This window comes from Mucor mucedo, assembly GCF_025094135.1.
Source record: "Mucor mucedo strain NRRL 3635 chromosome Unknown EV154scaffold_32, whole genome shotgun sequence".
Classification (NCBI taxonomy): Eukaryota; Fungi; Mucoromycota; class Mucoromycetes; order Mucorales; family Mucoraceae; genus Mucor; species Mucor mucedo.
The window spans coordinates 222,507-234,607 of record NW_026252316.1 but is presented as its reverse complement, the minus strand read 5'-3'; the positions used below and the strand labels follow the sequence as shown (position 1 = coordinate 234,607).

The 12,101-nt window shown below is 37.0% G+C and overlaps 6 protein-coding genes across 6 annotated transcripts; 4 read left to right on the top strand and 2 right to left on the bottom strand.

The window, feature by feature from the left end:
- Nucleotides 1-1,395: 1,395 nt before the first annotated feature.
- EV154DRAFT_504419 (uncharacterized protein) lies at nt 1,396-1,832 on the top strand. Its single transcript, XM_051601051.1, has one exon. The coding sequence runs from the start codon at nt 1,471-1,473 to the stop codon at nt 1,681-1,683; it is 213 nt and encodes a 70-aa protein (XP_051459079.1). The 5' UTR covers nt 1,396-1,470; the 3' UTR covers nt 1,684-1,832.
- A 3,071-nt stretch (nt 1,833-4,903) lies between these two features.
- EV154DRAFT_186829 (uncharacterized protein) lies at nt 4,904-5,918 on the top strand. The gene is made up of 4 exons (XM_051594270.1): nt 4,904-4,953; nt 5,020-5,529; nt 5,599-5,785; nt 5,856-5,918. The coding sequence occupies exons 2-3, from the start codon at nt 5,208-5,210 to the stop codon at nt 5,760-5,762; spliced, it is 486 nt and encodes a 161-aa protein (XP_051459078.1). The 5' UTR covers nt 4,904-4,953; nt 5,020-5,207; the 3' UTR covers nt 5,763-5,785; nt 5,856-5,918.
- Nucleotides 5,919-7,095: 1,177 nt separating this feature from the next.
- Nucleotides 7,096-7,484, top strand: EV154DRAFT_402736 (uncharacterized protein; the record flags this gene model as incomplete). The annotated part of the gene is made up of 2 exons (XM_051595309.1): nt 7,096-7,318; nt 7,345-7,484. Coding segments are annotated over 2 exons (363 nt in total), but the record flags the coding sequence as incomplete, so codon positions are not given.
- Nucleotides 7,485-7,756: 272 nt separating this feature from the next.
- On the bottom strand, nt 7,757-8,846 carry EV154DRAFT_504414 (uncharacterized protein; the record flags this gene model as incomplete). The annotated part of the gene is made up of 3 exons (XM_051601050.1): nt 7,757-8,519; nt 8,573-8,631; nt 8,683-8,846. Coding segments are annotated over 3 exons (728 nt in total), but the record flags the coding sequence as incomplete, so codon positions are not given.
- A 564-nt stretch (nt 8,847-9,410) lies between these two features.
- On the top strand, nt 9,411-10,086 carry EV154DRAFT_462380 (uncharacterized protein). Its single transcript, XM_051597588.1, has 4 exons — nt 9,411-9,576; nt 9,635-9,706; nt 9,762-9,866; nt 9,946-10,086. Exons 1-4 carry the CDS (start codon nt 9,487-9,489, stop codon nt 10,051-10,053), a joined length of 375 nt encoding a protein of 124 aa, XP_051459075.1. The 5' UTR covers nt 9,411-9,486; the 3' UTR covers nt 10,054-10,086.
- A 1-nt stretch (nt 10,087) lies between these two features.
- On the bottom strand, nt 10,088-11,787 carry EV154DRAFT_550593 (thioredoxin-like protein). The gene is made up of 3 exons (XM_051604934.1): nt 10,829-11,787; nt 10,709-10,755; nt 10,088-10,647 (listed from the first exon to the last, which is right to left on the bottom strand). The coding sequence occupies exons 1-3, from the start codon at nt 11,616-11,618 to the stop codon at nt 10,126-10,128; spliced, it is 1,359 nt and encodes a 452-aa protein (XP_051459074.1). The 5' UTR covers nt 11,619-11,787; the 3' UTR covers nt 10,088-10,125.
- Between the last annotated feature and the right edge of the window lie 314 nt (nt 11,788-12,101).

Genomic DNA, 12,101 nt, shown 5'->3' with positions numbered 1-12,101 from the left:
TTTTTTTTGCATTCATTCTTGTTGGAAAACTCACTTTTTTCAACGCATACACTTGGACTGCGTACCGTCTGATCTGGTGTAATGGATGCACAGGAAGCCAAGTACATTACCCATGGCAGCAAAGCCAACGTCTTCATTTTGCCGCAGATGGCGTTCATTTTTGTTGAGAGTCTAAACCAGACAACACCTTTTTTAAGTCCCCCCCCTTTTTTTTTTCCAGTAGTTTGCTCCCGAGAGGGAAATAAGGGGACCATATGGTTTGCTGCTTATAAAAAAAGTATACGTTAACAAGTACGTTCATTGCAATGGCAAAATAAAAATAAATAAACTTTCTTACTTGAAAAAAGGGGAAAGCCCCATAAGACAACAGGTACTCTTGTACAGGTACTATTAAAAAAAAAAAATTAAAAAGGTGTATTTAATGGAAATAAAGACACTCTTACTTGCTCATACCCAAAGGGGCAGCTCAACCGGGATAAGAAGAACCGCCCACCAAAAGAGACAACAGCCACTCTCCTTTTGCTAGTCATAAAAATAAACATTAGCACGTTCCATTGCAACAAAAGTAAGACTCTCTTACTTACCCAGAGCCATGAGGGTCAGCATAGCTCAACCCCTTTTACAACGACGTGTCCAAGTGCTGAAATAAAAAAAAGAGATTAGCAAGTATAATCATTTCAAAAAAAAAAAGGCACTCTTACCTGTCCCCAAAAAAAAAAGGCAACAAGGCATATATAAATTACTGAGGTTTTCAGTTCAAGTTGGTGCCATTGAGTTCTTGTTGGTCTTTGTAACTACTTGACAATGGGGTGGCGTGATTAAAAGGACTTGAGGGAGAGGAGACCATGTCGTTTTAAAGTGTGTCTCGTCTTTAGGCCTTCACTCGCCGATTCGCTTCTGTTTCACAACACAGACCTCCAAAGAAAACCAGCCTGGGCATAACGGCTTGTCTTGTTTTTCTTCTAATAGCCAGAGAAGAAGTAGTGTCATTATGAAGGAACGTCGTCAAAAATTATCAAGTCATTAAAAAAAATTCACTTGCCCTTATGCTCCCGCCTTTTTAAGAAAAAAAAAAAAAGACAGAGATAGCTCATCTATGCATCCATGTTTTTTAGTGTGTGTGTGTGTATATATACATGTTGGAGTACACTATGTATTTACCTCTGTCTTTTTCACCCCAGCCCGCAATGGCTAAAGGGCCCATCTCCCTTAATGCCTCATGGCAGACCTTGGTGTCTTCAAAGCCAAACGGAGGAATCACGCCTTATTATTGTGTAGGCAGTATAAAGTGGTAACAAGAAGAAAAAAAAAGCATAATCATTCGTGTTTTGTAAAAAAATGTTGACAAGAATTAAAAGATAAAATAGGACAACGATAAAAAATTGGGGGGGGGGTCTTTCCAGATTTAGATACGGAACCCAAAAACCGGAACGGATGATCATCCCGTCGATATAATTATAGATCAAGGTTATGTTCCCCCATCATTCTCAAGAAGAAACCAACCTTTTTTTTTTTACATTACCTATTTATATTTCTCTCTTTTCTTTTGTCATCAGTCTTGCAATGGACTATTTTATTAAAAAAACACACTTGTATACACTACAGGCTTTGCTTTTTTCTTTCGCCTCGTGTATACGCCTTCTTTTGCATTTCTTACAACATGGATCGTGTGATATTCAGTGATTTCAAAAATACAATGAGCATCTCTTTTTTAAAATAACACCCAACACGCTCAAATAGACCTGTCAAAAATACGCTATTCTCCTTGTCATGCGCTTCTTTTAACACGAGTACATATCTTTTTTTCATGGTGTGATTCAAAAAAAAAAGAATTCTTTGCGTCTTTACGTATAACAGCTACACGATATACAGATCAAAAGGCACAACAAATACATTATTTTGTCTTTATTGTACGATAGCTTTCATCCCTTTTCATCTTTTTTTTTTCCTTACTAAAAAATAAATAAACGTAACCTCGTCATGATTCACTCGCAAAATACCTGTATTCATTGTATTAGAAAACATAACAGTCGGTGTTGCTTTGTTTGTATATTGTGGGAACATACACTCTAGTAACACCTGCTAGACCAGCTACATGATTCGCCTCATTTCATTGTCAATCCAGTTCATATCTTGTCCCCTTGTTCAGTGCTTGTTATCCCGCATTCATTTGTATAAAAATAGCCATTAAACTTGTTTACAATCCTATAAACACCCTCCCATCCACCCATCTTTTTTTTTTTTTCCTCACCCAACTTCTTTATCTTTATTCACGTTACTTCTTTTTCTTTATTCACAATCCATTTTCATGTCTTCTTCTGACGTTAAGATAGTCTGGTATACATTCATACAAACAAAAAAGAACTAACGTCCATTTAAAACAAGTTTCTCTCAAAGATGAATTCCCTGATATCATCATTCCCAGACATGATGGAGGAATCACCATTCGTGACAGAATGAATTTGTTGAAACGAGATTTACCATCTTATTGGAGATTACGTTGGTCCGCTGAACATAACCATGAGGTCTATGTAAACTTTGTCAACCAGGTTACAAGCTGAACAATACCATCGTGAAATGATGCCAGTCCTTCTTTTTTTTTGTGTGTGTGTGTGTGTGTCTCCACCACCATCATATATTCATTCAGAATAAAATAATGCATAAAATTTATATTCCTTCTTTATATTTCCTCGTTTCCATACACGTATCCATTGATAATAATCATACTAGATCTCTGTATCACTCTTGGCACTGTCAATCACAGAGTATAAAGTATTCGTGACTCTGTCCCTTGTTGAAAAAATCTTTTCCCTCTCTTTCGATCACTTTATTAAACAAAATGCAAGCCGAACAAACAAAATAATTATCTCTCATCTTGCTTGATATCATCGAAACCTGTAAGCAATACCTCCACCAGTGTAAAGGATGAACTTACTTGGAAAAAATTGTCGTTTTATTAGATCCCGATCATTACAGGGAGATTTTTAAAAACGCGGGTATGGACGCGGGTATTTTAGGAGGCCTTAAAGTCGACCCACCCAAGACTCCCCAAGATGAGGCTTCCGTCAAAGACATTAAAGAATAAATTTTGAAGTGCCAAAGTTTCTAGGGGAAAAGGGTTTTTTTATTTCTTGAAGAAAGGTGGTGGATACGATGGACACTATTTCGGATGGATACTTGACATCACCGAGGCAGTTATTGGAATGAGTGAGAAGGGATACAAGTGGATTGATTATTTTTAAAGAGTCAGAGTGTTGCTATGGATGTACGTGTGTCATCGATTAGCGTTAATCTAGGTGGTATCACTTTCATTTACATGGACAATGAATAAGGAGATGGAGCACCATTATAAATATACAGTCTCTTTATCCTATACCCTACTCTCTTTTATAAAAAAATAGAAACACAATTACTAGCATCGGATTCATCTATATATAAAAAATCAGTGGCTACTTTTTTAATTTATTTTGCAAAAGGAAAAATGAGTCTTTTGGAAACAGATGCATGTATTTTTTAATTTAAAAGAATAGAATGAATTGGGTGCTCCATGTGTTTCTTATTACAGTGTAGATTTTTGAATGACTTTGGGGATAGGCCCCTTACTGATAACAATCACCCTTTTGCCAATGGGCGTATTTTTAAATTGTTTCGAGCGTAACCAGGTGTAGAACAGGCCTGTCCATTGATCTCTATTATAAAAAAAAACGATTGATTTTAGTCTTCTGGTATATATATATATATATATATTCATAGTGCCCTTCAAAAAAAATCCTCCTTGTTATCTGCTGCTGAAAGTGGTGGTGGTGACGGAGGTGGCGAGCTTCATAGCGTTAATAGAGGCAGAGGTCTTGTTGCAGCTGTTCATTTGAAGATGATTTTTTTTTCTTTTCTTTCCATCAAAATATCTCTCTTTTATATACACTTGACCGCATGCTGCTGATCGTTTATAAAAAATAAATTTATTCATTATAGTTTAAAAGAGATTCCACATCATCTCCTGTAACACACACACACACACACGGACTCATGTATATAGAATCGACATTGATCGTATGCAAGGGGACAACAAAAACTTTATTCTTTTTCCCCTTTCGTTACCAAAGGTCCAAATGTAGTATAAAATCTATCGTACCGGCAGATATCGTATCCATAAATTGATTGTTGTTTCTTTTTTTTTTTTTTTTTTTTTTTTTTTGGGTAAATGGGTAAACACTTACTAAAAAATTCGTCCAAACGAGTAAATGGGTAAATTTACCCAATTCGTTTTTTTTGAGAAAATGGGTAAACACTTACTAAAAATTCGCCCAAATGGACGAATCAGGCGAAACATTATAGCCTTGGTGTACAGGCTTGATCTCATATCATCCTTCATACAAGTATAAGACATACATTTAAATTATAACATTGATATGAAAACATTTGAAGGTTACATCAGCCACATTGAGGTGCCACAGCTATCTGAATTAAGAACTACATTTACCCCTGAATATTGTGCTACAAGACATGCACAGTTTAAGAATGAATGCTATTGTTATTGTTATGGACATCTCATTATGGCCTTTCTATATGGGATCATTACATTGGAGTATTATCTGGATGAATCTACCCACGACTGTCATCAGTACATCTGTGATCAATGTCTGAAATAATGTGTATATAAAGACCCCCTTTTATTTGTTTAATAAAGCCTAAGTTAATTTTTGCAATTTTGATAATTTTCATGATTTATTTATAAATCTACACCGATTTCCACAGACTCATGGGTTTCGGCCACGTAAGCTGAAACTAACACTAAGACTAATTAAGTAAGCCAAGACATTCTTAAATGCAAACCCATGTTATCTGAAAAGATATAGATACTCCCCCTTTTTATCGCCTTCCCCGTTCCATAATCAATTATTATTATTAAATACTTTGTAAACCGTTCTCCTTTTGTCTTTGTATAACTGGTAGGTATCTTCTGATATTATTGCTATTATATAATCCTAGCCATGTTCCTGAAACGCTTGTTAATTATAGTGGTGATGGGAACGCTTGTTGATCAGAGTGATGATTAATCAAAGTGGTGATCGAAACGCTTGTTAATCAAAGAGGGTCATCCTATAATAAGCGATGTGTTTTTTCGTTTTCGTTTTTTTATCTTTACCTCAATTTAGGCAAAAACACACACACACACACATACACACACACACAGACACAAACAAACTATGGAACACCATTTCGAAGAACGCAGAAATGAACTATACAATCTTTTCACTTCGTTTTGTGAAGGTAAAAACGTTTGGTTGGGATGGGGGTGTGAATTGACAAAAAGGATGTGTGAGTATGGGGGAATACTGACAATTTATTTTTTGGGGGTGGCTGTAGATTTTGCCCAACATGCACCTTCTGAGATAACCAGAATGTTAATCAATAACGACTTTTTTTTTTCTGGCCTGGAGCCATTGCCGGTAAACGAAGGCTATCTTTGCTTGAGTTATGACCAGTACAGGGCTCAAATGAGCCAAGTACCTATGCCGGTCCGTTTTGGTAGGAATAACAGCAAAAAAAATCCATATAAAACATCTGGTATCAATACTAACATGAGAGGTGATTTAGTGAACGTCGTTGACGATGAGGAGGATAAACTTTTGGTGTCTCCCCCTCATCCTGCAGCTCCTTTCGTGGCTTTCCCCCTGTGGCTGAGGTTCTGCCTGTTCCCCCCCTCTGCTCCCCTTCCACGTGGCTCTGCTATCACCACCGCCCAACCCTCCCCACCCTGACTTTTTCGCCCGTCAGCATGAGGGTAAGTTTGTGACCATGGTAATGGTTTTTCGATAAAAGTAACCTTCATCTAATGTTGTCTCTCTTTCTAGTTGGTGACCGTTATCGACGTTTTTCTGGTGAAATTGTTCACGCAATCACCACCACCAGGAATTCCATTCGCTTGCTCTTTGCTCGGGTTGCTAGAGGGCAGTTGGAGTTAAACACAGTAGTAAGGGAGTACATATTTGTACAAGGAAACATGGCCGCCTCACAGGTTAGAAACCTTCTGCTGGCCTTAATTCTTTTTCTAATGAATGATGGGGTGCTCACCGTGCGCCAACTTGCCTGTAAGTTGTTTAAAGATGTTTTCAAAATCACCTTAAACTTATCTATCTTTATCAAACAAAAATGTAGTGCTGCACTCACCCGAGCCAACACGTTCGGAGCTGGAATCAATTCGACTAGCGTTAAAACTTGGAGCTTTTCTTTCTCCAATTGTAGAAGACGCAGGTCTTACGGCTTTGTTGTTGGTGGACTTGTTCCCTCCGTCGAAACTACAAAGGGCAAGAGCAGCAGTCCTTTCGGACTATGGAGCTTTTGTTGCAGGTTTAAACTTGCGTAATTTATTCGAACGTGAACGGGTGCCTTTAGTTCTCGCTTTCGGTGTGGAAACTTTGTGGGAATTCTACAACGAGTTTTTTTAAAAAACGTTTTTCTTTTTCTTTTTCCAACTTCTATTTCAATAAATAACAATTTTATTATCTTAACTTTCTGTAATTAACTTCACTTTGACGTGCACTTTGTGTAATAAAAAGGACGAGCGAGTTCGAGCTATCGTATTTGCAATCGAGCCGAGCTTAAAAACTTCGAGCGAGCTCGAGCTGCAAAAAAACGCATTCGAGCGAGCTTCGACTGGAACACGATCGAAGCTCGCTCGAGAGTTTCGATCTTCATTCCGAACACTAATCCTAGCTATATTTACTCCTTATCTTGTCACTCAGTTATAATACATATAACCTATGTATTATAAGTAACATATTGCGAATATATTCCTATTGGTTTGACACAGTACCAGCTCCCTCATATGTAAAACTGAGATCAGATTTCATAATCGTTCCTGGATTGGTCGAGTAGCTGCCGAATCTTCTTGTTTCTCATAAATTTATTTTAGTAATCCAAGGACCCTGTCATTGAATGGATAAACTATAATGTTCTAGAAGTGCCGGATATGGGTCAACTAGCTCCTTGTATATAACAATAAGCTATGTTTCATATGTAACTGATTTCTAAATCCAATTCTACCATAGAGCATGGAAGCACCTGCTGATATTAAAAATTGAGCTACCTGTCTTAAAGTCGATATACGATTTTTTAAAGAGCACATTATACAGAAAGAATAAGGAAACAGACCTGTCAAACTGCGAGATTGCAAAAATGGGCTCAGGACAAATCAAACTTACAACAGATAGAACCAAGCTATTCATCGAATCAAAGATCACGCTTGATAATATCGTGAAAGATTCGACCGTAAAGGCTAAAGATTTAATGATCCCTGCTCACCAGTTCATAGGTAGTATATTATTTATTTGACTGTTTTAGGGAACCTTTCTATTCTTTATTCCATTTGCTTGGTAGCACCCAGCCTCTATGTGGCTGTCAAAGAAGGTATTACAGTCATCCCAAATTATGTCAACCATGTTAAAGACTTCAGAGGGGTATTAGAGCTTCAAAATAAGTATATAAAAACTTATGCTATGCATCGTCTTTTAATGAATATTGTAAGAATGCAATCACGGAAGTCATGGCTGTCGTATTTGGGTTCGATTCACTAAAGAATAAATAAGCAAATCATTTATCTAAATAAATAAATTATAAAATTAAAACAACCCTTGATAGAATGTTTGTTTGGAAAGAAAACTCATAATTTGCATTATGCACCAAATACATTTGTCGTGATCGAAGCTATATACTTAAATAGGTCTATCTGTTTGGGATGGAGATAGAAGGTAAATTATAGGGAACTGTGTACATCTTTTATTTCGAGAAAAAATTGATTGGGGAATTCTACCAGAGAAAACTACAGGTATTTATACTAAATGATTATATGGCTTTTGGATAATATATATGACATGCTAGAGGAATAAATGATATGGTACTATACGTAATATCAATAAATAAAAAGTGCGTTGAAAATAAAAAGAAAAGTAAAAGAATTTATAATTTAATTACAGTTCTAGGGCAAAGAAGATAAACCTTGTGATATGTGCGTTCAGGGCAATATGTACTTTTTAGGAATACGCATCAGTAAAGTGTCCCAGATACTAGGCATAGGTAAAATATGAGCTACAGTCAATGGAACCCTTTCATTCTTTTCGTTCAAAATAAAGATTTCTTTCGCCTCGGTGATCTCACAGTTCAATGTACGATCTCCTAAATCAATAAAACTCTTGTGTGTCTTGGCCGACGCATGCTTAGCTGACATCTTTTGTGCCATGGATTTCGCATTTAGGATGAATTGCTCAATCGTGATCTTTTCGGTAAAATATTTCTCCCAAGCTTTTAAATAGTCCAACAGCGTCACAGCAACGCATATCAAGATGCCCATGCAGACAAGCTTGTAGCGTGTATAATAATAAAACACGCCCTTAAAGAAAGGTAAATGGCCCTGTTGTAAAATATCATTGTACAAGGATCGTAATTGTGGGGATCGTAACATATAGGCAACCTTGTTGGTAATCTCAAACTTTTCGGCAGGTTCAGCGGAAGTCTCTGGACTATAAGGGTTAAGGTAAGGGGGTGTGTTGTATTGATAAATAAAGACACTTACTGTAATTTGAACACAAGTTGGCGATGAGCTTTACTTATCTCTGCTGTAGTGGCTGTTGGCTAGAAAGAGAGGTATAAGTACAAAAGAAAAGACTTAGGACGAATACATACTTCAACACCTAGCCATGCATAAAAATCTGTATTGTTCTTTTGCAATGCTGTAGAGAGATCAAATAGTTCAAGGTGATCTTGTCTCCAGTGCCAAGTCCTGTATAACTGTGGCAGAACCATTCCCAAGATAGCCACCAGACATACCAAACTTTTTGTATTCATTTAAAAGAAAAAAAGAAAAATGGGGTTCCTATTCAGTTCGCATTCAAACTCTGGCTTACAACAACCACACATTTCATACTCCGTCTAATAAGTCGAAAAAAAAACCAAGACTCCAGTTACGTTTATACGCTCATGGGCAGTTACCCGTGGTGTTTTACCCCAGACAGCCGTTTGCTATTATTTGTTTGAAGTAACTTTTTTCTTTCAGCCTAAATGTGTATTTTAATCTCTTTAACAATAGTTGATGAAAAGAAGGCTAGATATGTGATAAAAGGACCAACACATGTGCTGTGCATACCAGCAAGGGAGTGGGAGTGGGGGAGGCAAAGATATTTGATGTAAGTATATACCTTTTAATATTAAATATGAGACTAGTATGAGATACAGAGTAGTGGTATGAGATGAAAGTGAATGGTAATACTTGATAAATGTGTGCAACCGTAGGGCACTCTTACTGCGGTGACAGAATAAAAGTACCTGGGTAAAATGGATAGGCCAATCAACGTCAGCTGAACACAAAAAAAAAAAAAAAAAACTGGACGCGTTTTTTTTTTTTTTTTTTTTTTGAACATATTTTTTTTTTTTTTTTCTACACTCTTCTTTTTTTTCTCTTTTACAAAAAAAAAATACAACTTTTTCACCATGGCTGACATCAACCAAATTGCCACTGCTTTCACTCAATTCTACTATGAGACTTTTGATCGTAGCAGACAAGATTTGACCTCTCTCTATGTAAGTTTATAGTTCAAAAGGGGAATAGGAAAGAAAGTTTACTAATGTGTAAATGTAGAGAGAGCAATCTATGCTCACCTTTGAGGGACAACAATTTTCTGGTGCTGCCGTTATTGTTGAAAAGTTGGTTGTAAGTAAATAAGAAGCAGATAGAGAAGATGATTGTTAATCTGTTTGTGTTATAGTCTCTCCCTTTCCAAAAGGTTCAACACAAGATTTCCACTACCGATGCCCAACCTGGTAACCCCACCAGCGGTTCGATTATTGTTGCTGTTACTGGTGCACTTTTGGTAAGTTAAAAAAAGAGGAATGAAAGGGCCTGCTATAAAAAAAAAAGGATAGAAATATTGATGGATTATATACATATAGATCGATGATGAACAAAACCCTCAAATGTTCTCTCAAACCTTCCATTTGGTTCCCGAAGGTGCTTCTTACTGGGTCTACAACGATATTTTCCGTTTAAACTATGCTTAAAATAAATAGCTGAATACCGCTTTTTTTTTTTCTTCTGCTTTCTTCTGCTTTTTATTAAATTTTTATATTTGTTTACACAGTTGTTTCAGCAACAGGAGTAGCCTTTTTATCAAAGGCAGCTAAAATGTTCTTGCGAATATTAAAGTCATCCAACTTGGAGGTTGCAACATCATCAGAGTTTGCGATTTTGGCAAGACGGGCCTTTTCAGTGTTGAGGAAATCCTCGCCATGTTGAGAGACCTTTTCCATGATTTTAGCATAGTAATTGGCATAACGGGTACCGATTTCTTTGGCATGTTGAGCAGCTTCAGCTTGAATCTTTTCACGAGCAGCAGCATCCTTAATAAATTGGATAGCCAAGGTATCCAACTTGTGAATACGTCCAGCAACAGGTTCTAAACCACCACCAACAACACGGTGAGTACCACACTTCTTGTTAAGGAAATCAACAAAAGCTTGTTCCGAACGACCACCTTCGTATGCAACGGGTTCAGTTTCTCCTGCAGGGAAGAACTTGATGGTAGGGAAACCAGAAATATCGAATTCAGTACCAATATCTCTTTCTAAATCAGCATCGATTTTGGCAACAACACACTAATAGAAAGAAGATGGTCTTAATTATCATGCGCACAAAATGGTTATATCTAGAACTTACGTTTTCCTCATTGGCAAAGGTACTAGCAACCTTTTCCCAGATAGGAGCTATCATACATACAAACTGTAAGTTTTTTTTTCTTCTTCTTTCACGTGCTTATCATGGCATAAAATAACTTACCAAGTGTTTTACAGTGACCACACCATGAGGCATAGAACTCAACAATCACGTTCTTGTTGGGGTTTAAAGCGACTTGGTGAAAGTTTTTGGTGTTTAATTCAACAACGTCAGACTTTTGAGACTTGATACGAGGAGAGATACCGGTCTTTTCACGGATAAAGTTGGCAAGAGAAGTCAAATCACGGCCACCTTTATAGTCTTCAACACCCTGAGGAGAGTTAACACCTTGGGGGAACCATTTTAAAGTAGGGAAGCCTTGTACACCAAACAAAGTACCAGTCTCACGGTGAGTATCAGCATCAATTTTAGCAACAACAACATTGGCCTTTTGATGAGAAAAGGCATCAGCTAATTGAGACCAGACAGGTGCCAAGTTCTTACAGTGACCACACCAAGGAGCATAGAATTCAACGAGAGCAGGCTTTGAACCATCCATGACAGTCTTGAAATTACCATCAGTCAAGATGACAACGTTACCTTCGTATTCGACACTGTTCTTTCCTGAGCCAGCACCACCGCCAACAGAGGTCTTTTCACGGATAAGCTGGAGAACATCTGTAGCAGAGTTGACATTCTTAAGTTGAGCAAACGCGTTATTTACATGACCTGCTAACTTTTCGGGTGTTGTGGATTTGATTTCGACAAGGTAACTGGCAAGCTTTTCCTTATTCAACTGTTTAGCGTTCTCTACTAAATTAAATCCAATCTGACCACCTTGATAATAATCATAACTGAGGAAGGCTGTATTAATAGCCACAAGTAAGAAAAAAAGCTTCTTAAAGAAAGACATTTTTTTATATCTAAAGTTGAAAAAGAAAGAAAAAATATTTAAATTTCGTTATTTTTATAGTCTCAATTAATTTCTGCCAAATCAACGCTTTCCAAGTGTACATTTGGAATATATTTTTACTGCTTTTTTTTTTTTTTTTATGTTCAGGAGAGGTAGGAGTGTAAATTATCATGTCGTAAGCCTCTTTCCTCATCTACCATAACCTATTGTGGTTGAAATGAAAGAAGGCAACTGCAGACAGAATAACTACTTGCAGTACATTCAACAAAGTAATGCCGAAACCTGGAAAGGCTTGAAGCGAACAAGACAAACACATGGCTATACTAGCAACAAAGTATTCGGCGGAATATATGGCTAATACTGATTATTTGGCCCGCAAAGATAAGGTAGCAGTTCATGGCTGTCTCTTCTAAATGTATAAAATGGATTCGCTCTGGTGAGTTTGACACGTAAACGTAAGCTACGTCTGGGTTTCATAATATT

Coding starts and splice junctions, on each gene's coding strand:
- EV154DRAFT_504419 (XM_051601051.1), top strand. CDS start 1,471: ATGTTCCCCCATCATTCTCAAGAAGAAACCAACCTTTTTTTTTTTACA.
- EV154DRAFT_186829 (XM_051594270.1), top strand. CDS start 5,208: ATGGAACACCATTTCGAAGAACGCAGAAATGAACTATACAATCTTTTC. Junction 5,530..5,598: donor ACCTATGCCGGTCCGTTTTG/GTAGGAATAACA, acceptor GAGGTGATTTAG/TGAACGTCGTTGACGATGAG.
- EV154DRAFT_462380 (XM_051597588.1), top strand. CDS start 9,487: ATGGCTGACATCAACCAAATTGCCACTGCTTTCACTCAATTCTACTAT. Junction 9,577..9,634: donor AAGATTTGACCTCTCTCTAT/GTAAGTTTATAG, acceptor GTGTAAATGTAG/AGAGAGCAATCTATGCTCAC. Junction 9,867..9,945: donor CTGTTACTGGTGCACTTTTG/GTAAGTTAAAAA, acceptor ATATACATATAG/ATCGATGATGAACAAAACCC.
- EV154DRAFT_550593 (XM_051604934.1), bottom strand. CDS start 11,618: ATGTCTTTCTTTAAGAAGCTTTTTTTCTTACTTGTGGCTATTAATACA. Junction 10,756..10,828: donor TGGTCACTGTAAAACACTTG/GTAAGTTATTTT, acceptor TATGTATGATAG/CTCCTATCTGGGAAAAGGTT. Junction 10,648..10,708: donor CCTTTGCCAATGAGGAAAAC/GTAAGTTCTAGA, acceptor TCTTTCTATTAG/TGTGTTGTTGCCAAAATCGA.